The sequence below is a fragment of the Adiantum capillus-veneris genome, chromosome 5, assembly GCF_014529385.1.
Source record: "Adiantum capillus-veneris isolate H3 chromosome 5, ASM1452938v2, whole genome shotgun sequence".
Classification (NCBI taxonomy): domain Eukaryota; kingdom Viridiplantae; phylum Streptophyta; class Polypodiopsida; order Polypodiales; family Pteridaceae; genus Adiantum; species Adiantum capillus-veneris.
The window spans coordinates 21709135-21737093 of NC_140935.1; the positions used below are offsets into that span (position 1 = coordinate 21709135).

Here is a 27959-nt window from a genome sequence, read left to right on the forward strand (position 1 = left end):
TACTCAACTTCAAATCTTCAATGCTCATTACCTTAAGTCTCACAAAATTCCATTGAGTGCTGAAAAAGACTCAAAACCATCTCAAAGTTCAGACGATGATTATCGGGAAACCTAGAAAACCTCCTGATTCATTCATAAAATTGTCACACACTTGGCAACGTTTGAGAAGCCCTTGCTTAGAGCTCGCGGTGTATATTACAAGCTACCGTTCTCGCTCGATATTCCAATCTGACACTGAGGCTTCAATCATTTTTTTAAAAGAGCGGAGACTACCTACCTTTCCAAGTTTCCTTTTACTTTCTCCTTGAGAAACTGTTCAATGTGTTCTTTCTTCCAGTTGTCAATCCTGCAACAGCAAACCTTATTATTAGAGACTAACACCCCAGAAAATTCACACAGACTTGTTCATCCCCCTTGCTCTCATTGATCCACTCAATCAACAAGCATTCGAGCCTGCAGCATACTTTCTTCTTACCCCAAAAATCATATGCACTACCTTGTACAGTTATGTTGCTCTTCCCTCAATATGTTTAAATTAATAACACGTTGCAAACAGCTGTAACAAAAAACATGTGCTTTTGAGAAAGGAACTACAATTCTGGTTGTTTCTTATATCATGATTTCAGATCACATGGATGAGGAGATGCGAAGACCCCTCGTTTCTCCTCCTTAAAAGAGAGGCCCTTTTCCACTAGTAGCCACTGTTTCCCAGAGAAGAAGCCACAAAAATAAAGAAGACAATATGGAAGTCTTTATGCATGTTTTGACTACTGCCAAAATAAATGCCATCTCACAAGTCAGTCTAAATTGTAAGGTGCAGCGGAATGAATGTTTGAACTTTGCTCAAGATGAGTGCTCCGAACTGTGCTCAAGGTTCCTTTTTGTTCTTATGGAAGGGAGAGCCTTCCGTGCTTTAATAAGAGAGTGCTGTGATCACAACTAAGTGAATGGACACTGCGTGCAAGTGTATGAGACTGAGAGATATAGAGAGAAGAGAAATACGACACCAGAGACGTTGTAAAACCCTCCTCCGAAGGCCCCACTCTCGTCGGCGAGAGTGGTCTACTTATGATTGCACAAACTGGTACAAACTGAATGCATGTGACCGATGTAAGTCTAGGCTATGTCGACGATGATGACGGAGGTGACAAGGCCGACACTAGGGCTGAAAACTGAAGGTCTTTATCTGCTGTCCAAAAACACTATGGGCTGAAATCTGCTGTTGCCGAAAACACTATGGAAAACGCTAGGTCTGGGGGTGTGTGGGCGATGATATCCTGATGCAAAAACGCCAAGGACTGGGACTTGCTTGGCGATGGTTCTTGATGAAGAAAATGCTAGATGCAGAGTCTTGCTTGGAGGGGAGAACCGCCAAGGTCTTGCTTGAGAAGTTGCCTACTGAGCTTGGCTCCTGTTGCCTCTTCTGCCATTTAGTGCTAGTCTAGGTTTGCTTATATACAAACTTACTCAATTTGCCCTACCTACTTTCCAACAAAAGTCACTTAAAAATAATAAGTGAAAAATGTCAAAAATAGGTAAAATAGACTAAATGCACTCGAAAATTCCCCTGAAGGATTCTGATGGATTCTGATGGGAATGCTAATGATCATGTTGTGTGCAACCAGAGGATATGCATCTACACTAAGTGCCTGAGCATGCATAGTTTGCGAACAGACTCACAAAAGTGCCAGACCACTTTTAAATCTAGAATGATTGGACTAACTGAACCCTTGTCGTGTTGTAGCTTGTCCACGGACACATAGGGTTGGATGTGTCACGTGACATCCCCTCCTTTTCAAAGTGAGGTACCGGTACCGAACTGTATGGCATCGAGGGAGATCGCCAATAACATCCGGAATCCGGGAAGGGACTCGTCGCCAGCCCACTCTGATGTGTGGGTTGTGCGGTATTTGAATTTCATAAAGGTCTGCAACGCTTGCTTCTTTGGGCCGCGCCGAAAGCGACACAAAGTCTTTTGTGGCTCCTTCAATGCTTCAACTTCGTCTAGAGTCATGCTTCTTTCTTCTTCAAGAATCTCCATGGCTGAAAATTCCTGAAACCACTTCCAACACAAAACCATGAACATACCTATTCCATGTAAAGTGAGTGGAAAAAAACTTGTCTTCCTCAAAGACTGTGCATGCAATGTAGATGAACAAAGAGACGGAGTGCCAAACCGTTCACCACACACACGCAAACAATGAGACCGAATCTTTCTCTTTTAATCTAAAGCAATCAACTCTGGCAAATCACAATGGAAATGCCCATGCTTAGTGCTCATACTTTCATGTGCTCTTTCTACAAATGTGTCATGCCAAAGAAGAGACATGGAATGTGACTTCCTTTCATACATACTTTTCAGCTTTTCATGAACAATCCACATACATCCGTGCTCATTCATGAGTGAAACGTGCTCAACGTACAATATGTCATGCCTAGGAAAAGGGATCACATAAAGATGCTGACAAAAATACAGGAAACAATCGCGAATGAAACACTCGAACAATGTATGTTGACCAATCATGCGAACACATAGTACTTCCTGTGAGAGTTCTTTAGACCGAGGCGCGAGAGCCAAGATCGGTTCTTCCTGAAGGGGTTCTTTGGACCTAGGCTTGAGAGAAAAGATCGAGTCTTCGTGACTGATCGAATCTGCAATGAGGTTGCTTCACTAGAGAAAGTATCCACTAACATATCATCCTTGTGAACAATCACATCATCTTCATGCAACTCATCATCCTTGTGAACAATCACATAATCTTCATGCAACTCATCATGCTCGTGAGAAATCACACCTTGATCATGCAAATCATCTTGCTCATCATTATCATCCAAATCATCATGCTTATCATTGTCATTCAAATCATCATGCGTATCATCATGCAAATCATGTGTGTCTTGCTTTGGAGAAGACGAGACTGAGAAAGTCTCCTTTTCCCGAATCTCTTGCATCTGTGCCTGAACTTGAGAAAAGAGTCGCAAGAATTCTTTCATGTGTTGGTCGCTCTTTCCTTTGACGGCGGCTGCCATTCTTTCTTAGTGTTCGCGCTCCATTTTTGCTTTTCTATCTGCCCTTCTTTCTGCGTGTCTGTGTTCCATTTCTGCCATTCTTTCTGCTATTTTGCTTCGCATTCTAACTTCCTTTCCATAAACATTTGGTCCAACGCCTCCATAGGAGTTAGTGCAATCCTTGACGTAGATGGGGAAGGGGAAGGTCAAAAAAACCTCCTGGTGGAGAAAATTCTTCTTCGCCTCTCTCATGCTCATCACCTCCAAGCGAAGTGTCACCAGCGTGTGACTACTATCTATCCTTTTTGTTGATTTCTTTCTTATTATCTATTTACTTTCACTTTTTGGAAACACCCCTCGGGAAATCTAACTGCCCTGCATTGCATAGCTAGTGTGGAACTGTCCAGAGGGAGTCCAGGCATGAGGGCAAGAGAGCACTAAGGTTGGACAAGGACTATGGTTAGCCAAGTGGAGTCATTGACTAGCCAAAGTGGAATCCTTTGCTACAGAGGCTACATTTCAGTTCTCGATGTGGCCGCAGTGTACAAAGAGGGTCGGATGACCTAGACAGATACAATGGCAGCATCTCCTAAAATTTAGGGAACTGCTATTTTGGGACCTGAAAATGTGTTGGCGTCATTACCTTCGGAATGACAAGGGGAATTTCTTACTCTGCCGTGAAGTCAACTGGGCAACCACTTGGGAGATTTTTAGGCGGCAACCCCGAAACGGGAAAATGCTTGTAAATGTGCCAAGTGGCACATTCTGGTGCAGTTTCTAATGTAAGAGAGAGTTGGCGCTGAATTTGAAGGGAGGAGGGGCTGTTTTGCAGAAATGGTCACAGGTTGAGAGCTATGGAGTGCTTGCTTTCCCTCCTATGTACAGTGCGGTGCCAGGAGTGATGCCCTGCACGCTACGCACTGCCCTCTCTCTCCCCTTTGGCAGTATGTTATGCCCCTCTAGTGGGCTCTTCATTTGACCAATGTACAGCTGTGTGGGTTCATGCGCGATTGCCGAGGCAAGAGCCTCTTGCACAGGTACTGGATTAGCTAGCGGCTAATCCCCCCTTGCAAGTACAGGTGAATTCGGAGAGGTTTCACGCCAAAAATCTCGTCCGATTCAAAGGGCAAGTAGCCCTACAGGTGCGGGAGCTCGAGGACTTGTTACGGATGCGACCGGCACGCAAAACGGAGCCCGAAACAGTGAATTACAGCCTGCTGTGTATTTTTGCAGGTTTAGGGTTTTGGCCCTAAACGGACCCTAATACCCCCAGGAGGTTCGGGGACGCAAGGGGACCGCTGTACAAGCGATCTGGCGCATTCTCAGGGCTGAAAACAGAGAATTCAGCGTGCTGCAGATTCTCGCCAGGTTTTGCAAAGTGCCTGTATGCGTCGGGAAAGTCACTCAATGCGTGGGAATACTGACTGTGAAGGGTCCTCGTACAGTTATGCTGCCAAAATCGGGCAGGAACAGTTGAAATTCAGCCAAGTTTGTGCGGGGTAGCTTGTAGGGATCCACAACGTTTATTCCCTCTTTGGAAGAATAAAGAAATACGAAAGGGGCGCCTAAGTTAGGGGCCAATCTGGTGTCGGTCTTCTCATACAGGTGCATTCTAGCATCTGTATCCCATTCCCCTCTCTTGTGTCACTATAGCAGAGGTATAATAGACGACTAATAATGGGTGAAAGCTAAATCAAGGTTTGAAGTAAAGTCTACCGCCCTTTTTGGATTGAACAGGCCGGTTTCATGGTTCCATCGACGAGATTAAATCACTTTTTCCCATAGACGTGAGCCTTGGTCAGTTTTGGGCTTGAAGACACAGGGGATCATAGACCAGACACAGGGAATTGCAACTATGGCTGACAGACCAGATGATGTGACTGAAGAGGTTTCCTCTTCACAGGGTCAACAGACACATGAAGTGGGTGAGTCCTCAAGACCACCACAGACAGATGACGATTTATTCAGGACCCAGTTGGCTACTGCTGTGGCTATGTTCACACAAGTAATGCAGAATCCGAGGTTTTTAGTCTTTCTGCAACCTCCTGTTCCGTCTCAGCAAGTTGGGCCACTGGATCATATTCAAAAGCCTGTTAAGGCTCGAGCACAGGTGATTCAAACCGCACAGTCAATGGAAACACCTGTACACTTGACGAAGAACATACAGTCTTCACAACCTATGCCTAAGGTGCAAGAACAGGTGGCTGAGATGCCAGTCTTTCAAGCTGTACCAGTTCAGCCCGCCACCTTTCAGCAGCATATAGCTGGTTCTGATGGGCAGGGAAGCAACCTACAGGCTATGCAACAGGTCTTCCCACCACCTTCAGTACACCCTGGCTATTTTGGAGGTGGATCGGTATTCCAAAGCATGGCTGGTCATGCACTTGGAAATCAGTTTTACACGCCAAGAACAGTGTTCGGGGGTGCTCAAACGATGATGCCTAACCCCATGTATGGTGTCACGGGCATGCTACCAGGATTTCAGAGCACTCAGGGCCAATTTGGGATGCCACAGGCAAATTTTGGTATGGCTGGAATTACAAATCAGCAGCCAAATATGGCATTTCCAGGTCAAGTTAATAGAAGCCAAGGAACACAGATGAACCCTAATAGTGTTCCCATGTTTCAGTCACTTCCATATGACAATTTAACGCCGTTGGAGAGGCCAACTCCATACAAAGAAGGTGGCAAAGGTGTGTCTTTCACGACCTTTACAGGGTTTGATGACAGGAAGAAGGCTCTCTCATTCCTCCAGCAGTTTGACAAGGCCTATGCAGGGGGGAACTTTTCAGAGGCTTCAAAGGTCCTCAAGGCAGCCACTTTCTTGACAGGGAATGCGGGACAATGGTGGACAACTTTATTGCTTCAAGGGCAAGCTCCGTCCACATGGATTTACTTCAAGCAGATTTTTGCAGCAGCATGGTTATCTGATGACTTTGAAGCAGATGTCATGACAGAATGGCACCAGCTTAATGTTGCCACTTGCAGAAATCTGAATGATTACAATCGGAAGTTTTGGAAAGCTCTACTTCCAGTAACTTCCTATAGGTTTGTGCCATTGACAGAACAGATTGAAAAATACTGTTGTGGCCTACCTAAAGGATTAAGAAAGTACTGTACGAAGACAAAAGTCACTACTTTGACGCAGCTCATCGAGGTAGCAAACACTGGCAATGGTTTGCTCAAGGGAGAAGATTGTGAATTTAACACTGGCGTCAAGGCAGGATCAGGCAAGAAAAATTCAGCCAAGAAGCACGTTCCCAATGAGGCTCCTAAAGGGACTCAGGAGTCAACCAACGCAGGGAAAGATAAAGCTACGACTGAATCAGAAAAGGGACCAGCAAAGAAATGGAAAAGACGTTTTCCTCGCAAGTCAGAAAAGCAAAAGAAGGTCCTGAGGACAGAGAACAAATGCTTTATTTGTGAGCAGCCTGGCCACATTGCTTACAATTGTCCTACAGAGAAAAGGCCAGCTGATTCTGATGACAAGGAAGACAAGAAAGGAAAAAAGCCCATGGCTGGTCTAGTGCCAGATATGGTGGGCGACAAGCCAAATTCAGACAGATGCAAGTGAGCTTTGCAGAGCATGGGGAAAGGTCAGGGATCAAACAGTGCTTATCTTCTTTGATCCAGGTGCCAAAGCCAACTTCATTTCCCCAGAATTGGCTTCAAAGTTGGGAATCAGACCTGAAGAGATGGGGTATACAGCAGAGGCAGGTTTGGCATGTCCTGGCCATACAGAGGCTGTGACACCCATCATTGGAAAATTGCGCCTACATATCCAGTCCTATGTAGATGCTGAAGAATTTTACATCATGCCACTGGACGGATGTGATGTGTTGTTAGGTATTCCTTGGTTATTTCATGTACAGGGAATCATGGATGCCTACAACAAAAAGATCATTGTACAGAGCAGGGGAAAGACTCACATTCTGGATGTAAAGCTTAAAGGGGAGTCTATTCCCACTGTATCAGCTTCTACTATTACTTCTGTAATGAAAAAGCATCTTTCTGCGTACTTGGTTTTTGCACGTGAAGTGTCAGATTGTGATGAATCAAATTTATCTATGCTAGATAAAGAAAGGTCAATGTTTTTACAACAGTACAGTGACTGTTTTTCTGATTCATTACCGTCTCAATTACCGCCAGAGAGACCCGAGGACCATGCGAGAGATTTGGTGCCAGGCAGTAGCCCACCAAATAAGCCTCCGTACAGGGTTAGTGCGGCTCAACAGAAAGAGATAATGGGCCAAGTACAGGAGCTGTTAGAAAAGGGGCTGATTCAGCCCAGTTCATCTCCATTCTGCTCTCCAGTGTTGTTGGTGCAGAAAAAGGATGGCTCATGGCGTATGTGCATAGACTACCGTGCACTGAACAAGAATACCATCAAGAATAGGTTCCCTATACCTAGAATTGATGACAATATGGACAAATTAGAAGGAGCAGCTGTGTTTAGCAGGATAGATCTAAAGAGTGGGTACCATCAGATCCGCATTAGATCAGAGCATGTGCACAAGACTGCTTTTAGAACGACGTTTGGCCTTTACGAATTTTTAGTGATGCCCTTTGGTCTCACAAATGCTCCTGCTACGTTCAATAGGATGATGGACAGAATTTTCTGTCCACACCGGCAGTTTGTTGATACATTCTTTGATGACATGATAGTCTACTCAAAGAATGAAGAGGAGCATAGGCATCACTTGGCCATTGTGTTCAAAGAGTTACGCAGTCATAGGTTGCTCATCAATGCAAAGAAAAGTGAATTTTTTCTGGAAGAGATCCACTTTCTGGGACACATTGTCTCAAAGGATGGTGTCAGAATGGATCCTGCAAAAGTTGAAGCGATCAAGTCATGGCCAGATTTGAAGACGGTGCATGATGTCCGAAGCTTCTTGGGACTATGCTCCTATTACAGAAGGTTTATCCGAAATTTCGTTGAGATTGCTTCACCTTTACATGCTCTTCAAAAGTAGGCAGTCACCTTTAGATGGACACAAAAAGAGATTTCAGCTTTTAATCTCTTAAAGGAAAAGATGACTTCAGATCCAGTCATTGTGTTGCCAGATCTTAGGAAGTCATTTGTGGTCCAGTGTGACGCCTGCGGTAGTAGCATTGGTGCAGTGCTAATGCAAGATGGTAGGGTAGTAGCCTATGAGAGCAGAATTTTGCAAGGGCCAGAGATGACCATGCAGGTCTATGAGAAAGAGTTACTGGCTGTGATTCATGCGCTCTTAAGCTGGAAACACTACCTGCTAGGTGCAGACTTTGTTGTCCGAACGGACCATCAGACCTTGCGGTACTTCTTGACACAGACAAAGTTATCTGAGAAGCATATGCGATGGGCAAATATCTTGTCCATGTTCCATTTTTCAGATTGTGCATGTAGAAGGCAAGAAGAACGTTGTGGCTGATGCCTTGTCAAGGAACCCACAAATTTCAGCTGTGTCAATTCCTTATCATCATGAACTTGATGATATGAGAGAACAGTATGCAAATGATGAAGATTTTGCAAGGGTCTTCGAGCAGCTAATGGATGGACAACGTCATGAACACTATCTTCTTAAAGACGGGTTCATGATGATGCATGGCAGATTGTGTGTCACAAAGCCATTGCGACGCAAAGTTATGGAAGAGAGTCATGTCCCACCGTATGCAGGGCATCGTGGTATTGATGCTACAGTTAAAGCGGTTGAGACATTCTTCTATTGGCATACATTGAGAAGGGATGTAGATGCCTTTGTGCGAGAATGCCTAATTTGCCAGAAGGTCAAGTTTGACAGTCAAAAGGCACCAGGGTTATTGCAACCACTACCTATTCCAGATAAACCATGGGAAAGTATTGCTATGGATTTTATCTTTGATCTTCTGAGAACGCAGACAGGAAACGATGGTATTTGGACGATTATTTGCAGATTCAACAAACAGGCTCATTTTATTCCTGTCAGGAAGAAGATAAAGCCAGATCAGATGGCACGCTTGTTTATGAGCAATATTTTCAAGTATCATGGCATGCCACAATCGATTGTTAGCGACCGTGATCCACGCATGACAAGTTTGTTCTGGAGAGGCTTGTTTGAGAATATGGGCACCACACTCAAATTCTCTTCATGGTTAGCGTAAAGACCAGAAGGTTAATTTTGGCAAATTGAAGGAAAATAAAAAGGAAGGGGGAGATTAAAAAAAAAAGTGGTTTGAAAAAAAAAAAGATTAATTGACAAAAATTTTAACTACATTGAGAAATTGGGGGAGCAGCAGGGTAGCAAAATAACTCCGTCATTTCATCCTCAAACAGATGGGCAGTCAGAAGAGGCAAATTCTATTGTCCTAGATCTGCTGAAGTGTTATGTGTCAGAGCATAAAGGAAAGTGGGAGCAGTATTTGCCATTGGTGGAGTATGCATACAATAATACAGTGCATTCATCAACTGGCAAGGCACCTTTTGAGATAGTTGAAGGTGGCAAGAAAGTTCCTCCCATACTGCATACAAAGGACAAGATATTTGAAGCAGATAAGTATGTTCAGGACATGGATGAAATGTACAAGAAGGTCAAAGTGGCCTTAGAAAAGACTCAGGCAAAGCAAAAGAAAGCAGCTGATCGTCACCGTCGTGAAGTGGTATATTCACTTGGTGATTGGGTGCTTTTACGCTTTGAAAAGGCAAGGTTAAAGAAGATGAAGGGCAAGGAAAGACTGTTTCCAAAGCTCAGCATGCGTTACTATGGGCCTTTTCAAGTATGCGACATAATCAGTGATGTTGCATATAGGCTGAAATTGCCTGACAGTTGGAAGATTCACAATGCGTTTCATGTGAGTCTTCTCAGACCCTATGTGGGTGATGTGCCAGAAGATATGCCAGCTTAAGATCAGCCGGAAGTCGAGGAACTTGACGAGATCTTGGTCCCCGAACAGATTTTGGCACACAAAGAAAGGAAAGTGAAAGGCAAGGTTGCTAGGCGTTACTTGGTAAAGTTCAGAAACTATCCACCAATGGATGCTAAGTGGATGGAAGAAGGTGAACTTGCAGAGTCACCAACTGTGTTATCACTTTACCTTGAAGCCTTCGATTTGCAACCTACCTTGACCCCTTGAGTTTCAAAGCTACATGGATTGTCAATGTGACAATGGCTTCTAAAACAAATTATGTACATGGTATTTAAAGTGACCTCAAATCAAATACCTGTTACATGAATGTTAGAGCTGTACAGATTGTCAGTTTGACAATTGCTCTTATGGAATGTCCAAAAATTTGATTAGTGCTATAGAAGTGAGTATTTCTTGTCAGTTTGTCAAGGATACAGTGATTGCTTCTATTAAAGAGTACATGTGTAACTGCATTCTTAAACTGTCCGTTTGGGTATGCTCGAAAGTGTTACGGGATCCAACGTGTACTATAAGACAGTGCAAAATGTGCAGCTACCATTTTGTCATTGGAAAGTTAGTGACTCAAAGCAATGGCAGAGTGCGAAGCTACCACTATGTCATTGGGACAGGGTTCACATGCAGGCAATACATGAGTCGACGAGGTGTTGAATACACCAGGGTTGACAATGAGCATGTATGTGCCGTATATGTGTCGACACGTGTTGAATACATCAGTGTTGACAGTAAGCATGTACGACATAGATGCAAACGAGGACGTTTGAGATTTCAAGAGGGGGGTATGTCACCAACGTGTGACTACTATCTATCCTTTTTGTTGATTTCTTTCTTATTATCTATTTACTTTCACTTTTTGGAAACACCCCTAAAGAAATCTAACTGCCCTGCATTGCATAGCTAGTGTGGAACTGTCCAGAGGGAGTCCAGGCCTGAGGGCAAGAGAGCACTAAGGTTGGACAAGGACTATGGTTAGCCAAGTGGGGTCATTGACTAGCCAAAGTGGAATCCTTTGCTACAGAGGCTACATTTCAGTTCTGGATGTGGCTGCAGTGTACAAAGAGGGTCGGATGACCTAGACAGATACAATGGCAGCATCTCCTAAAATTTAGGGAACTGCTATTTCGGGACCTGAAAATGTGTTGGCGTCATTACCTCCGGAATGACAAGGGGAACATTTTCTTACTCTGCCGTGAAGTCAACTGGGCAACCGGTTGGGAGATTTTTAGGCGGCAACCCCGAAACGGGAAAATGCTTGTAAATGTGCCAAGTGGCACATTCTGGTGCAGTTTCTAATGCCAGAGAGAGTTGGCGCTGAATTTGAAGGGAGGAGGGGCTGTTTTGCAGAAATGGTCACAGGTTGAGAGCTATGGAGTGCTTGCTTTCCCTCCTATGTACAGTGCGGTGCCAGGAGTGATGCCCTGCACGCTACGCACTGCCCTCTCTCTCCCCTTTGGCAGTATGTTATGCCCCTCTAGTGGGCTCTTCATTTGACCAATGTACAGTTGTGTGGGTTCATGCGCGAATGCCGAGGCAAGAGCCTCTTGCACAGGTACTGGATTAGCTAGCGGCTAATCCCCCCTTGCAGGTACAGGTGAATTCGGAGAGGTTTCACGCCAGAAATCTCGTCCGATTCAAAGGGCAAGTAGCCCTACAGGTGCGGGAGCTCGAGGACTTGCTACGGATGCGACCGGCACGCGAAACGGAGCCCGAAACAGTGAATTACAGCCTGCTGTGTATTTTTGCAGGTTTAGGGTTTTGGCCCTAAACGGACCCTAATACCCCCAGGAGGTTCGGGGACGCAAGGGGACCGCTGTACAGGCGATCTGGCCCATTTTCAGGACTGAAAACAGAGAATTCAGCGTGCTGCAGATTCTCGCCAGGTTTTGCAAAGTGCCCGTATGCGTCGGGAAAGTCACTCAATGCGTGGGAATACTGACTGTGAAGGGTCCTAGTACAGTTATGTTGCCAAAATCGGGCCGAAACAGTTGAAATTCAGCCAAGTTTGTGCGGGGCAGCTTGTAGGGATCCACAACGTTTATTCCCTCTTTGGAAGAATAAAGAAATACCGAAAGGGGCGCCTAAGTTAGGGGCCAATTTGGTGTCGGTCTTCTCATACAAGTGCATTCTAGCATCTAGATTCTGTATCCCATTCCCCTCTCTTGTGTCACTATAGCGCAGGTATAATAGACGACTAATAATGGGTGAAAGCTAAATCAAGGTTTGAAGTAAAGTCTACCGCCCTTTTTGGATTGAACAGGCCGGTTTCACTAAGTATCCATTCCACTTCGAGTGATGACCATTCTGAAGTCGTGGGTTCTTGTGGGTTCTTGTGGTCTTGGGTTCTTGAGTTCACGAGGAACTTGGGTTCTTGGGGGTCTTGGTTCTTGGGGTTCTTGAGTTCTTGAGGTTCTTGCGGAGCTTGAGGTTCTTCTTTCGCTTGCAATCTGTGTTAGAGAAGGATCTTCTCTTCACCCGAGTTCTGCTCTTTTCCACGGACGCACCCCTTGGCGGCCTTGCGCTCACACCAAGGTTGCTTTTTCCCACGTCACGTCGATTGGCCGGCCGCTAAGTGCACGGTCCGCTCTCAATGAGTGAAAAGAGGCACAAGGGGAGGCTGGACAAGCCCTTCTTTCTTGGGTTTCCTGTCACTCTTCAAAAACACAAATAGGAATCGACACGCCCAAGAAGTCTTGGGTTCGTGCGACCTCAACGAGCAAAAAAAATTCTTGTGATTCTTGTGGTTCTTTCCTTGAGTTATACAGAACACTGCCAAAGCTCTGATACCAATGTAAGGTGCAGCGGAATGAATGTTTGAACTTTGCTCAAGATGAGTGCTCAAATTGTGCTCAAGGTTTCTTTTTGTTCTTATGGCAGGGAGAGCCTTCCGTGCTTTCCGTGCTTTAATGAGAGAGTGCTATGATCACAACAAAGTGAATGGACAATGTGCATGCAAGTGTATGAGACTGAGAGATAGAGAGAGAAGAGAAATACGACACCAGAGACGTAAAACCCTCCTCCAAAGACCCGACTCTCGTCGGCGAGAGTGGTCTACTTATGATTGCACAAACGGGTACAAACTGAATGCATGTGACTCATGCAAGTCTAAGCTATGTCGACGATGACGACGGAGGTGACCAGGCCGACACTAGGACTGAAAACTGAATGTCTTTATCTGCTGTCCAAAAACGCTATGGACCGAAATCTGCTATTGCCGAAAACGCTATGGAAAACACTGATTTTGCTGGTCTTTAGGGCTGAAAATCTGCATCTACTGTAGGGCTGAAAACTGATGATCTTTGGACTGAATCTGCTACTCTTTTAGGGCTGAATTTGCAGGTTCTTTATGGCTGAAAAACGTTGCATGTTGAGGTTCCATCTGCTGAAAACGCTAGCCTTATGAAAAACGCCAGGGCAGCAATCTGGAAAACGCTAGGTCTGGGGGTGTGTGGGCGATGATATCCTGATGCAAAAACGCCAAGGACTGAGACTTGCTTGGCGATGGTGCTTGATGAAGAAAAAGCTAGATGTTGAGTCTTGCTTGGAGGGGAGAACCGCCAAGGTCTTGCTTAAGAAGTTGCCTGCTGAGCTTGGCTCCTGTTGCCTCTTCTGCCATTTAGTGCTAGTCTAGGTTTGCTTATATACAATTCACCCTACCTACTTTCCAACAAAAGTCACTTAAAAATAATAAGTGAAAAATATCAAAAATAGGTAAAATAGGCTAAATGCACTGGAAAATTCCCCTGAAGGATTCTGATGGATTCTAATGGGAATGCTTATGATCATGATGTGTGCAACCAGAGGATATGCATCTACACTAAGTGCCCGGGCATGCACGGTCTGCGAACAGACTCACAAAAGTGCCAGACCACTTCTAAATCTAGACTGATTGGACTGACTGAACGCTTGTCGTGTTGTAGCTTGTCCACGAACACATAGGGTTAGATGTGTCACGTGGCATAAATCCTCATGGCTACTGAATGGAGAGCAAAGACACCAAGCAAAACAAACTGCCCAAAGAAATGTATGACATAGATAATAAAATTCGCCTAATTAGCCATTGACTGCCCATTGGAAGCTTGTTAGAGTGGTAGGCTCTTTCTAGAGGAGGTCATATGTCAGTATTTCTTTATTCTTATTAAACTTGAGAGAAACCCTACAAATTTGTAGGAGCTGCCTCGCTTTTGGCAGGCTGAAAATGACCTACTCTAGAGGCTTCACAAGCAAAATCCCTGTGCAAAAGGTGACTTTTTTGGCACATTCGAGCACTTCTCTCAAACCTGGCGAGAATCTGCAGCACGCTCACTTCTGAGTTTTCTGCCCCGAAAATGCACCAGATCACCTGGACAATGATTACAATGATCCCCTCGCTTCCCCAAAGGTCTTGGGGGTATTAGTGTAAGGTGCAGCAGAATGAATGATGGAACTTTGCTCAAGATGAGTGCTCCGAATTGTGCTCAAGGTTCCTTTTACTTATGGAAGGGAGAGCCTTCCGTTCTTAATGAGAGAGTGCAGTGAACACGAACAAAGTGAATGGACACTGTGCGTGAAGGCGTATGAAACTGAGAGAGAGAGAGAGAGAAGAGAATACGACACCAGAGACGTTGTAAAACCCTCCTGCGAAGGCCCCACGCCAACGAGAGTGGTCTACTATTGATTGCACAATCTGGTACAAAAGTGGATGAATGATAACCGATGGAAGTCTAGGGACTATGTCACGTGACACATCCAACCCTATGTGTCCGTGGACAAGCTACAGCATGATCAGGGTTCAGTCAGTCCAGTCAGTCTAGATTTAGAAGTGTGATCTGGCACTTTTGTGAGTCTATTCGTAGACCGTGCATTCCATCAAGGGAATTTTCTAGTGCATTTAGCCTATTTTTGACATTTTTCACTTATTAATTTAAGTGACTTCCCAACAAAAGTAGGTAGGGCAATTTTGCTAAGAAAATATATAAGCAAACCCAAGTTAGCACTCAATGGTAGAAGAGGCAGCAGGAGCTCCACGCTCAACAAGCAACTTCTCGGCAGACACCCCCAGGAGACCTAGCGTTTTGCAGATCCAGCATCACTAGCGTTTTCCCCCATCAGATCAGTCTCGGCTACCGCAGACAGCAAGAGCCCCAGCGTTTTTGCAAGAGATCAACAGATCAGCCTAGCGTTTTGCATTTTGCAGAACCATGGCAGCAACAAGACCAAAATTTAGCCCTAGCGTTTTTGGTTGCAGATCAGCCCCGGCGTTTTGTACCTTTACCGCGACGGAAAGTCAAGTACCATTAGCATTTTCAGTTTTTAGCAGTTAGACATCGCAGATCAAGTCCCAAACCTCGCAGATCTCACCTTCCCGCAGCAGTTCCTCGCCGCACGGCCAGTTTCCGCAAGGTTTACAGTTTCAGCCCGGAAAACGCAGATTTCAGCATCTGCGTTTTCAGAGCGTCGTCGTTGCCATCGACATCGTCAACGACATAGAGTCAGAATTCAGCAGAAAGAACATTTGCAGATTTCAGCCCATAGCGTTTTTGGACAGCATTAGAAAGATTGCAGATTTCAGCCCTTAGGTCGACTTCGTCATCACCATCGTCATCGTCGACATAGCCTAGACTTGCATCAGTCTCATGCATACCATTTGTATCAGATCGTGCAATCAATAGTAGACCACTCTCGCCGACGAGAGTGGGACCTTTCGAGGAGGGTTTTACAACGTCTCTAGTGTCGTATCTCTCTTCTCTCTGTCTCTCAGTCTCATACACTTGCACGCACAGTGTCCATTCACTTTGTTTGTGATCATAGCATTCTCTCATTAAAAACGGAAGGCTCTCCCTTCCATAAGAACAAAAGGAACCTTGAGCACAGTTCGGACACTCATCTTGAGCAAAGTGCAAACAATCATTCCGCTGCACCTAACAGGCTATGTCGATGTCGACGACGTGGATGACGAGACCGACTCGATGGCTGAAAAACTGAGTGCTTGCTCTGCTGTCCAAAAACGCCAATAAGGCTGAAAATTGCTGATGCAAAAACGCAATTGTTGTAGCATAGAAAACGCTGGTTTGCTGCAGAAATTTAGTGTCCTTCCGCTGCCCTAAAAACGCTGATTTGCGGGCCTTTTGAGACTTCCAAAAACGCTGGTTTGGCTGGTCTTAAACGCTAAATTTTTGAGGCTTTACCGCTGATTTGATGAGGCTTATGGCGCTGAAAACGCTAGGGCTATGGCGATGAGGCTATTGGCTGAAAACGCTAGGGTGCTGGAGCTTATGGCGATGATGGCTTTGCTGAAAAACGCCTGGGAGATGGTGGTCGAATGCTTGCCTTGCTTGGAGGAAATCGCCACCAAGGGGGAAAAGGTCTTGCTTGAGAGAGAGAGGGGGAACCTGCTACCCTTGGCCTGTGTTCTCCTTGCTCTTCTGCCAAATAGTGCTAGCCTAAGTTTGCTTATATATTATCTTACCCAAATTGCCCTACTCAGTTCCCAACAAAAGTCACTTAAAATAATAAGTGAAAAATGTCAAAAAATAGGGAAAATAGGTTTAATGCACTGAAAAATGCTCTTGATGGATTCTGTTGGATTCTTATGGTAATGCGATCATGCGGTGTGCAACCAGAGGATATGCATCTACTCTAAGTGCCTGGGATGCACGGTCTGCGAACAGACTCACAAAAGTGCCAGAACACTTCCTAAGCTAGACTGACTGGACTAATTGAACCCTTGTCATGTTGTAGCTTGTCCACGGACACATAGGGTTGGATGTGTCACGTGACAATTAGGGATCAAAAAGGGTCAAAACCCTAAACCTGCAAAAATACACAGCAGGCTGTAATTTACTGTTTCGGGCTCCTTTTTGCGTGCCAGTCACATCCATTTCAAGCCCTCAAGCTCCCGCACCTGTAGGGCTACTTGCCCTCTGAATCGGACCAGATTTCTCGCATGAAATCTGTCCGAGTTCATGTAACGTGCACATCTAACCCTATGTGCATGTGAACAAGCTACTTCATGACAAGGGTTCAGTTAGCCTAGCTTAGGAAGTGTTCTGGCACTTGTGAGTCTGTTCGCAGACCGTGCATGCCCAGGCACTTAAGAGTAGATGCATATCCTCTGGTTGCACAAAGCATGATCATCAGATTACAGTCAAAACCCATCAAGAGCATTTTTACAATGCATAGACCTATTTTCCCTATTTTAGCCATTTTTCACTTATTATTTTTAAGTGACTTTTGTTGCGAAACTAGGTAGGGCAATTTGACAAGGAAGTATATAAGAAACCCTAGCGCTAGCCCTAGCGTAGTTTGCAGATTCAGCCCGGAAAACGCAGTATCTGCGTTTTCAACGCGTCTCGTTGCATCTATCGTCATCGCTGTCGTCAGCGACATAGAGTCAGAATTCAGCAAATAAAGATTTGCAGATTTCAGCCATTAGCGTTTCAGATTTCGTCATCCTCATCGTCGTCGACATCGTCGGTAAGTCCAAGCATTGTAGAGATTTGTGCAATCAATAATAGACCGCTCTCGCCATAGAGAGTGGGGCCTTCGGAGGAGGGTTTGACAACATTCTGGTGTCGCATTCTCTTCTCTCTATCTCTCAGTCTCAGTACCTTCATTCACAGTGTTTGCCACTTTGTTTGTGATCATTTACACTCTCTCACCAAAGGAACGGAAGGCTCTCCCTACCGTAAGTAAAAGGAACCCTTGAGCACAGTTCAGAGCACTCATCTTGAGCAAAGTTCAACATTCACTTCCGCTGCACCTTACATTGGTATCAGAGCTTTGGCAGTGTTTTGTATCACTCAAGGAAAGAACCACAAGAATTTTTTTTGCTTGTTGCGATCGCACGTAGCCCAAGTCCTCTTGGGCGTGTCGATTTCTAATCGTGTTTTTGAAGAGAGACTAGAAATCCAAGAAAGAAGGGCTTGTCCAGCCTCCCCTTGTTTCTCTTTTCACTCATTGAGAGCGACCGTGCACTTAGCGGCCGGCCAATCGAGTGAGGTGGGAAAAAGCAACCTTGGTGTGAGCGCAAGGCCACCAAGGGGGGCGTGCGCGGAAAAGAGTAGAGCTCGCGTAAGAGAAGATCCTTCTCTAACACAGATTGCAAGCTAAAGAAGAACCTCAAGACCCTCAAGAACCTCAAGACTCGAGACCCTCAAGAACCTCAAGACTCGAGACCCTCAAGAACCTCAAGAACCCAAGACCTCAAGAACCCAAGAATCCAAGACCCACAAGAATCCAAGTTCCTCGTGAACTTAAGAACCCAAGACTTCAGTGGATGGTCATCACCCGAAGCGGAATGGATACTTCGCATGGAGGTGGTGAGCATGGAGGTGGCAAAGAAGAATTTTCCCCACCAGGAGGTTTTTCCGGCCCTCCCCCTTCCCCATCTACGCCAAGGATTGCACCAACTCCTATGGAGGTTTTCGACAAGATGATGATGGACAGGAAGTTAGAACACGAAGAACGAAAAGCAAAAAGAAAGGCAGAATTAGATCGTGCACACAACGAAAGAATGGCAGCCATAAAGCGTGAGCACCAAGAAAGAAAAGCAGAAATGGATCACGAGCACCAAGAAAGAAAAGCAAAATTGGCTCGTGAGCGCGAAGAAAGACGGTTAGCCTTTGAGGGTGAGAGTGAGCAGGCACACTTTGCGGCCGAACAGAGAGCCCAACACATGTAAGAGTTGTTTCGACTCTTTTCTAGTGTGCAGGCACAGATTGACAAGAATCGGGAGAAGGAGACTCCCTCAGTCTTTTCTTCTCCAAAACACGACACACATGATTTGCATGATCATGATAAGCACTGATGATTTGCATGATCAAGATGTGATTATTCACGAGCATGATGATTTGCAAGAAAGAGATGTGATTGTTCACATGGATGATGGTTTAGTTGATACCTTGTCTAGTGAAGCTAACTTCATTGCAGATTCAATCAATCACGAAGAACCGATCTTGGCTCTGGACTCGAGGTTCAAAGAGCACCCCCAGGAAGTATTGTGTATGTGCATGATTAGTCAGCACGCATTGTTTCATTCATGATGCTTTCCTGTATTTTAGTCACCGTCCTTTGTGATCCCTTTTCACAGGCAAGCCATATTGTACGATGAACACAATTCACTCATGAATGAGCACGGATGTATACGGATTACTCGTGAAAAGATGAAATGTTTGCACCCATAAAATTCACATTCCATGTCTCTTCCTTGGCATGACACAGTATTCGAAAGAGCACAAGAAGGATTGAGCATCAAGCATAGGCATTTCCATTGTGTTTTGCCACAGTTGATTGATTTAGATCAGAAAGTCAAGATTCGACCCCATTGTTTGCGTGTGTTTGATGAACAGTTTGGCATTTTGTTTATATGTTCATCTACAGTGCATGCACGGTCTTTAAAGAAGACTAGAATTTTTCCAATCACTTTACATGGAATGGGTATGTTCATGTTTTTGTGTTGGAAGTGGTTTCATGAATTTTTATCCTCGGAGATTCTTGACGAAGGTAGGCGCATGACTATAGACAAAGTTGAAGCATTGACGGAGCCACAGATGACTTTGTGTCGCTTTCGACGAGGCCCAAAGAAGCAAGCGTTGCAGACCTTTATGAAGTTCAAGTATCGCACAACCAACGCATCAGAGTGGGTCCGCGAAGAGTCCTTTCCAGGATTCCAGACACTGTTGGCGATCTCCCTCGACGCCATACAATTCGGTACCAATACCTCACTTTGAAAAGGATGGGATGTCACATGCACATCTAACCCTATGTGCATGTGGACAAGCTACTTCATGACAAGGGTTCAGTTAGCCTAGCTTAGGAAGTGTTCTAGCACTTTTGTGAGTGTTCGCAGACCGTGCATGCCCAGGCACTTAGAGTAGATGCATATCCTCTGGTTGCACACAGCATGATCATCAGATTACAATCACAACCCATCGGGAGCATTTTTGTCACGTTCGTGACTTAACTACATTACAATACTTACTCATTGATGCAGATGCGAAGTGTGACTAACCCAGGAGGACTCCTGTTCTCGAATGATCACACCCCTTCGCCCAAAAGACATACCTCTTCGCCAAAAGCCACACTCCTTCGACGACTGGTCACACCCCTTCACCTTACGGATGCGACTCTTCACCCAATGGTTGCAGCTCTTCGCCGAAAGGATGTGTCTTTTCGCTAAAGTCATGTCTCTTCACAAAGAGACATGCCTCTTCACTGATGACTATTCAATTCCTATAAAAGGAACCCTTGTATCACATTTTCAATCAATCAATCACAGAGTCTTCTAAGTCTTGTTCTAAGTTCAGTTTCAGTTTCTTAAGTCTTAATCATGAGTTTAAGTACTTAATTAAGGATTAGCACCTAGAATCCTTACAGTGGTATCAAAGCAATTTTTTCCAAGGGACCCGAAGGTTGTGAGCCTCTCACCCTCGCCTCTCCCCTCTCCCGCCCTTCCCACAGTTGTATGGAAGCCAAAGAAAGGTGGATTTTGATGCCGGTGTGTAACCTATGTATGTAAACCTGCATCCGTACCCTCTTCTGGACACACACACAGCGAGTGGCAAATAGGGGATTGCCTTTTTACCCATGTAGAGATGGCGCTGATGGTGGAAATCTCCCTCACATTCGCACATTCGCAGTGGCTCCTTTCTGGCTGGTCTCCCTTGCGCAACGCGCACTTCTTATGCCACCGGTGTGCCCCTTGGTGAAGGGACACTCCTCTTGCGGCAGTGGCTGGCTGTAGAATCTCACGCTGGAGTTCTTTCATCGAATGTGCCTGTTGCACATTTCGCATCAGATTGGCCATATTTTTTTTTACTGAGCGGGACCAAATTGCTAAACTATTGGCCAATTAACTCAAACCCATTAAAATATAACCAGCCCCAAAGTTCGAAGCCAGCATACACTTCTTAGCCACCCGTGGTATCTCTTTGCATGCTCATGGGCATTCTCCTGTCACGTATGCGGCTGCCTTGCACATGGTTTTTGTTCCAGTGTGGAGATTTTGCGCTACTATCTTCTATTTGATAAGCCAGCGCTTGAATATTTTTCCACACAAGGTTTATTAACATAGGTGGTCAATTCCAAAATTTTGGCCCAATTTTAAGAGGTAGTGTGGACACAAAATGCTTCAATTGTTTTAACCCCTTCCAAGCCACGTAAGAAATTCCCAGCCAACATACGATTTCAACCCAACCAGCAGCCTCCTAGCGTCCACACTTCGTCGCCTTCACGAATCAGAGGCATGCGGTGGGCAGCAGATTCGAAAAAAACCCTCCATATATACTGGCGATTAACCACCCTAAAATTTACAATGGCTTCGCTACCCCCTTGGAACACAAGCAAAGCCCAACAAGAAACAATTGTTCTCTCGCGCTTGTTCTCGATGTTTTTGGGTGGTTCCCCACACTCCTCTTTCCCAGTAGCTGATGTTGCATAATCGGCGATGGAGCCAGATTTTGCCTCTACGTCGCATACACTTGTACCCGAGGATCTAATAGCAGTTCTCAAAAAGGAGATGGCAGCAATTTCATCAAGCCTCGCATCAATTCACACTCGCGTGGATCAAATGCAAATGCAAACCCCTTCTCGGAGTCAACCAACAACTTCTCGAACAATACATGCATCTTCTTCCAACACTTCAGTGGTCGATCAGAAAGAACCACTCAAACATAAGCCTTCGGAACCAAAATTCTCTCACCCAAAGCATGGTTTCTCAGAGACAACTAGACGCAAAGTACCTTCGTGCGAGCAGCAAGAGTCTCAGCATGAATATTCTTGGAAATGTTACAGTACTAAGCAACCAACTTCTTATTCGAATCATCAACAACAAAAGCAGCAATATGAAGCTTCCAAAGGATCACCAGCGATATCAAGATGGGCTTACTTAGTGGCACAGATATCAGACCCTAGTCGAGTACTCGGTCGTGAATGCTGCAACGCTAGACAAGTTCCCCCTCGCGAGCCATGCCCTACATTTAAGTCTTTCTTATCCGATGGTGGTAAAGTTGAAGATTTAGTGATCCTTTCCTTGTGCAAGAGGATCCTTCAGAGGTCTAAGAGGCAACAACTCCCTCAACCTCCCCCTTTTCAATTGGAAGCCTTAATACCCGCTGAGAAAGCTGAAGATTCAGAAGATTACAGTTCTTATGTGACAACCAACGAACACATAACCCCTTCTTTGGCCGTGACACAGGCTTGAAATTTCGCCTCGTCACTGCCCTTGCAAAATAAAGTCTTTGTCTCTAAACAGATACCAGATGCTATGGTGAATGATAATTCTTCAAACTTGAAGACTGCAGTCCTTACCTTCAGCGGTGCAAAGGATAAAGCAGATACAGACTCTTGCAGCACGACTTTAGTCGCTGCAAATGAATCCTTTGACACGAATTGTTCTAGTGATAAACCTTTACAATTGGGTATACCTCCAAACACTACTATGTCTCAGTCTACGACATCCCTTCAAGAGGATCTTACTGTTCAGGACAAACCAATGAAATACCTTACAGATTTCCAACCAATGGTCATCATTCAACAGAAAACTCAAGTCAGTTTACCAAATAAGCTCACTCGAAGCAGATACGGATTCAATCTTTTCTTGGACAAAGCTCAAAAGTTACAAAAGACTTTGACAAAGGCACTAATCAAGTTGCAGATGTGATACTCATACTTTTAACAAAGATGAGACAAGTTGCAAATATGATCAGTTTTCGGTTTGGCAAAATAGTCATGGTCAATAACAGTGCCATGACATGGGACTTAACAGAAAGAGCTTTGGATGCAGAAGCACTACAACAATACATTTTCTTCTCCCGGAGTTTCTACAACTACCCTGGGTTTTATTTTAAGAGGGAGGGAATGTCAGTTTGTGACTTAACTACATTACAATACTTACTCATTGATGCAGATGCGAAGTGTGACTAACCCAGGAGGACTCCTGTTCTCGAATGGTCACACCCCTTCGCCCAAAAGACATACCTCTTCGCCAAAAGCCACACTCCTTCGACGACTGGTCACACCCCTTCACCTTACGGATGCGACTCTTCACCCAATGGTTGCAGCTCTTCGCCGAAAGGATGTGTCTTTTCACCGTAAGGATGTGTCTTTTCGCCTAAAGTCATGTCTCTTCACAAAGAGACATGCCTCTTCACTGATGACTATTCAATTCCTATAAAAGGAACCCTTGTAACACACTTTCAATCAATCAATCACAGAGTCTTCTAAGTCTTGTTCTAAGTTCAGTTTCAGTTTCTTAAGTCTTAATCATGAGTTTAAGTACTTAATTAAGGATTAGCACCTAGAATCCTTACAATTTTTACAATGTATAGACCTATTTTTCCTATTTTAGCCATTTTTCGATTTTGTTGGGAACTAGGTAGGGCAATTTGACAAGGAAGTATGTAAGAAACCCTAGCACTAGCACTTTCTGGCAGAAGAGGCAACAGGGACCAGACATCCAATAGGCACCTTCTCAGCAAGACCCCCCCCCCCCCGGCATGTCAACCTAGCGTTTTCAACCATCAACAAGAGTAAGCCATCGTTTTTCAACAATTGCAGATTAGCCAGCGTTCTACAACTTGCAGATCTACCTGGCATTAGCAGACCACAGCAGGACACCTAAGCGTTTTTGCATCTGGACAGCATTCAGCCCTAGCATTTTTGGATCAATAGATACCAAGCGTTTTGCAGATCCTCCGCGCCAGAACCACAAGTAGCATCCGCGTTTTCAGTTTTCAGCATCGAGACACCGCAGAACAACCCCCAAACCTCGCAGATCTCACCTTTCCGCGACAGATCGTCACCGCACGGTCAAATCCACCGAAGTTTGCAAATTCAGCCTGGAAAACGCAGATTTCAACATCTGTGTTTTCAGCACGTCGCCGTTGCATCGCCGTCGTCACCGACATAGAGTCAAAATTCAGCAGATAAAGATTTGCAGATTTCAGCTAAGCGTTTTCAGATTTCAGCCTCTCGTCGTCGTCGACATCGTCGGCAAGTCCAAGCATTGTAGAAATTTGTGCAATCAATAGTAGACCGCTCTCGCCAAAGAGAGTGGGGCCTTCAGAGGAGGGTTTGACAACATTCTAGTGACGTATTCTCTTCTCTCTCTATCTCTTAGTCTCAGTACCTTCATTCACAGTGTTTGCCACTTTGTTTGTGATCATTTGCACTCTCTCACCAACGGAACGGAAGGCTCTCCCTTCCGTAAGTAGAAGGAACCCTTGAGCACAGTTCGAGGCACTCATCTTGAGCAAGTTCAACATTCACTTCTGCTGCATCTTACAGTTAACCTGTACCTGCAAGGAATTAGCAAATAGCTAATCCAGTTCCTGTGCAAGAGTGACAGTACTTGCAAAGATACACCAGGTAAGACTCATGCGTGCTCACAGGCATCATGGTTCACGATTCTGGTCCAATTCTGGCCAGTACATGACCGTGAATACACATACTACTAGTCTAGACTACTAACTAATGGCATCAATAGCCTAAATGCACCTTGTACAACCATTTAATCAAAGAGATTTATGCAAGGGTTCTGATTGATCTGACTGTTCTTCTATCCTCAAATGAAGGTCCTACAATCACGTTCACAAACATGTGTCGGTACATAATCCCGTAGGTTATCCTATTCTCCAAATTGGCTTTGAGTTAGTAGCATGTCCATGTGGCAGACCAACCTATGTGCACATGACAGACTTGGACCAACGAATAGAACAGAGTGTGCCTGCTAACAGCACAAAAATACACAATGTCTCGCTGAGAAGATCCAAAATAAGTCCAAATTGGCTGAGTTGTAGTAGCATGTCCATGTGGCAAACCAACCTATGTGCAAATGACGGACTTGGACCAACGAATAGACCAGAGTGTGCCTGCTGACAGCGCAAAAATACGCAATGTCTCGTTGAGAAGATCCAAGACAAGTCCACACAACTAGATATACAAGTGCAAGGGCCGTGAGATGCCTAGTTTGGAAAGGCAGCAAGTGTTGCTTGGCCCTTGGCAAGGTGAACCAACCCTCTTAAGGAGAGCAGCTATGTAGCAATCCTTCTAGAAAGATTGCCTGGTCGCATGCCATGGTACACCATAAGCAGTGTAGCCGGGAGTTGCAAAACCACGAGGTGTGAAACATATACGGTTTCATAAACTTTTGCAAATAAAAGAAATGAGTATTGAACATGAATAGATAAAAGAAATATATGGTGTGACAGACAAAGCGTAAATGTCATGAGGACCTTGACGTTCAGCCTAAAATTGAAGCTTCCATCGCGGGAAAACCCCAAAATACTTAAGCACACACTACAGCCGAGTACCCAATGGCTCCTGTAGGAGAAAAATCCTAAACTCAGCTAGACATTCGTGTTTGCACCTGTTGGCAGTTGTTTAGTAGCACAAAAAGGTAATACAAGACTAAAAGCTTCAAGAAAAGGGATTGAAAAAAATGGCTCTAATAAGTGTGAAACATTCATAGATATTGTAATTTGTACCCAGGTAAAACGCGTTTCTATGCAACACTAACCATGAGCCAATCAGTCCATCTAAATGAACCAGCAAAAAGATTTGATTTTTGGAGTGTTTCCTATAAAGTGTAAGAATGTTTTTAGTTTTGACTTGTAAATGTGATCAGGAAGCAAACTTCTCAACTATACCTGATAGTTTCTTTATTATTGCCATCTTCATCCAGCATTATGAGTTTGGGAGGAGAGCCATATCGGTATTGGACTTTTATATTCAGATACTTTGGCAAGTCATCTTCAATAAATGACTGCACATTTGGGTAAAAGACCAGCTTTCTCATGCAGACCTCCAAAATAGCCCCCGAATAAGTGATCTACATAAAACACAAGAAATAAAAATGGAAGCACGAGCTTTAACCTCTAATTTTCATTACTGCAAAAAAAAGATGGCTCTGTATGCTAAGACCAAGGATATACAGGAAAAAAAAAATTGACAATGACAACTCCACTATGTCCACAAAAGAGTAAACATCAAACTATGTCCATTATTAATACCTCATTTATTAAAAAAAACGCATGCAAGTCGTACATTTTATTACTTCAAGATTTTCAGAATGCCTTACTATGAGGATTTTATAAGTTGTTTAGATACTCGGCCAAGATAATGAACATGCAATCTTGGATAGGTGCTTGTAGCTTACACAGCGGAAGGGAAACCCATGCAGTCAAGTCTTACCTTTGTTATAGAGTCTTCTCCCTCTTGAGCACAACATGCCCTACACTCTGATATTAATTCTGCCAAAACCAAGACAGCAAGCTCGAAGTTCTGAGAAATACTTTTCTGAAATATAAACACTTCTAGTAAATTCTTGAAAAAAAAATCTGAAGCTCTTCAGAATACAGACACTTAAAAACTTCACGAATCACCATTCATGATTTCAAAAACAGAACCCTTGCAACGTGAGGTCCATATTTTCCCAATTAGAGGAAGATGATTGAATGCAGTAACCGTATTGCATCTGAAGATGCTTTGATTGGCAAAAGTTGAGTTGATTAAATACTTCCTCATGGTTGCTAGAGGTCTGTGTGTGATGGGAGATGCAAATCCCCAGAACGTCATGGGAATAAAGAACAAACAAATGTCAAAAACACATACACGCCCCCGCACCCACAGCAAGGCAAGGTAAACTCCACTCACGCAAACGCAGACGCGGCACACTTATAATTGCAATACTTGAGCCCGTTCTTCTCTCCATGCACTTGGATAATGCTTGTTGATCTCAGATTTGAGCTCTTCGTGTGTGCAAATTGGCCCTAAACGATGTAATGGTTGACAGAGATGTTCATGTTCAATATAACATAAGGGTTGTTCAACAACCACAATACTACTCATGTTCAAATGAAAGAACATCTCATTGTACAAAACGTGCTGACCTGCTGTGAGGCCCTCTTTTGAAGTGTTTGTGCATTGGGTCAGGTGAACCGTGGTCTCCTGTGTCTGCACGTAAATGAGCACAAGAACTACAAATTTGCGGACCGCATACCTTCGTCTTTGACAAATTCCGCAAGAGAATCGCAATCTGAGCAGAGCGCAAGGCCTGTAAATCCAAGATCTTCGCAGTTGAGAGAGCTTTCGTGGGCGCAAGCGAGACGTGATATCAAGAAGCAAGCTGAAAGAAGGTATAGAAGCCACGCATTCCCAGTGGCCATTGCAAAATCTGCTCGAGTTCAAGAACCACAATGACCCGTGCAATGACCATAGTTGGCTAATGAAAGAAACTAACAAGGGAGTTCCAACAATACTTAAAGATTGAAAATGAAAAACAATGATTAGCTGGCAGCACGCTCAGGTCCAAACCAAGATAAAATGCGGGTGTAGAGGCTCGATTGTACATGGAGACTATGATGGTGATTAGGTGCGACTCTAAACTCAAAAACATACTAATAGTCCCAATTTATATCCCTAGAGTGACACATATGATGATTAAACATCTCCCACAAGTGCCATAGGGGTGAGTAGATGAGGTAAACCCTACAGGCTATGGCAGATGATAGATTGTGTAGGTGCTAGGGCATGTTCATAGCTTGGCTATCACTTGCCCGTCCCCCACCAAAGTGCTTGTCCAAAAAGCAACATCTCATAAGGTCTACCCAAATCCAAGGGCCTACTTGGCATCCTTCTCACATCACTTGGGAACAACTTTGTGCACTACTTAGATGAATGTACCATAGCACACAAGGCATGGGCTACTTCAGAGCGGCATTTTGGAGCTGTTGCAAAGCACTCCAAAATATCCCTAAAGATGCAACTCTATAGCCTAGTTATGGAGCCTAGGGAGGAAATTGCTTCCCTTGTGAACCGGCTCAAAAGCATATGCACCCAACTTGGCTGCATTCAATGTCCCATAGAAAATGAACATCAAGTAGCCGTTTTGCTCAAAGCAGTGTCTGACAACGACTACAAACAAATAGTCACCGTGTTGAAGGAGAAGGAACCCACTCCCAACCTTGAAGATGTAATTAATTCACCACAGCAACATAAGAAGAAAATAAAGGGAGGTTCAAGTGAATCTAGCGGAGCTTATACAGTAACAACAAGCCTAAGCAACTTCAACAAAAAGAAAAATCTTAAGTGCACTC

General features: G+C 44.5%; 1 protein-coding gene across 1 annotated transcript; it reads right to left on the bottom strand.

Moving 5' to 3' along the window:
- On the bottom strand, positions 1–27079 carry LOC147456988 (selenoprotein family protein). Its single transcript, XM_086512041.1, has 4 exons — positions 26864–27079; positions 26056–26114; positions 25512–25693; positions 1–346 (listed from the first exon to the last, which is right to left on the bottom strand). The coding sequence occupies exons 1-4, from the start codon at positions 27027–27029 to the stop codon at positions 274–276; spliced, it is 480 nt and encodes a 159-aa protein (XP_086368167.1). The 5' UTR covers positions 27030–27079; the 3' UTR covers positions 1–273.
- Between the last annotated feature and the right edge of the window lie 880 nt (positions 27080–27959).

Coding starts and splice junctions, on each gene's coding strand:
- LOC147456988 (XM_086512041.1), bottom strand. CDS start 27,029: ATGGCCACTGGGAATGCGTGGCTTCTATACCTTCTTTCAGCTTGCTTC. Junction 25,694..26,055: donor GAGAAGACTCTATAACAAAG/GTAAGACTTGAC, acceptor TGTTTTATGTAG/ATCACTTATTCGGGGGCTAT. Junction 347..25,511: donor AATAATAAAGAAACTATCAG/GTATAGTTGAGA, acceptor TTGCTGTTGCAG/GATTGACAACTGGAAGAAAG.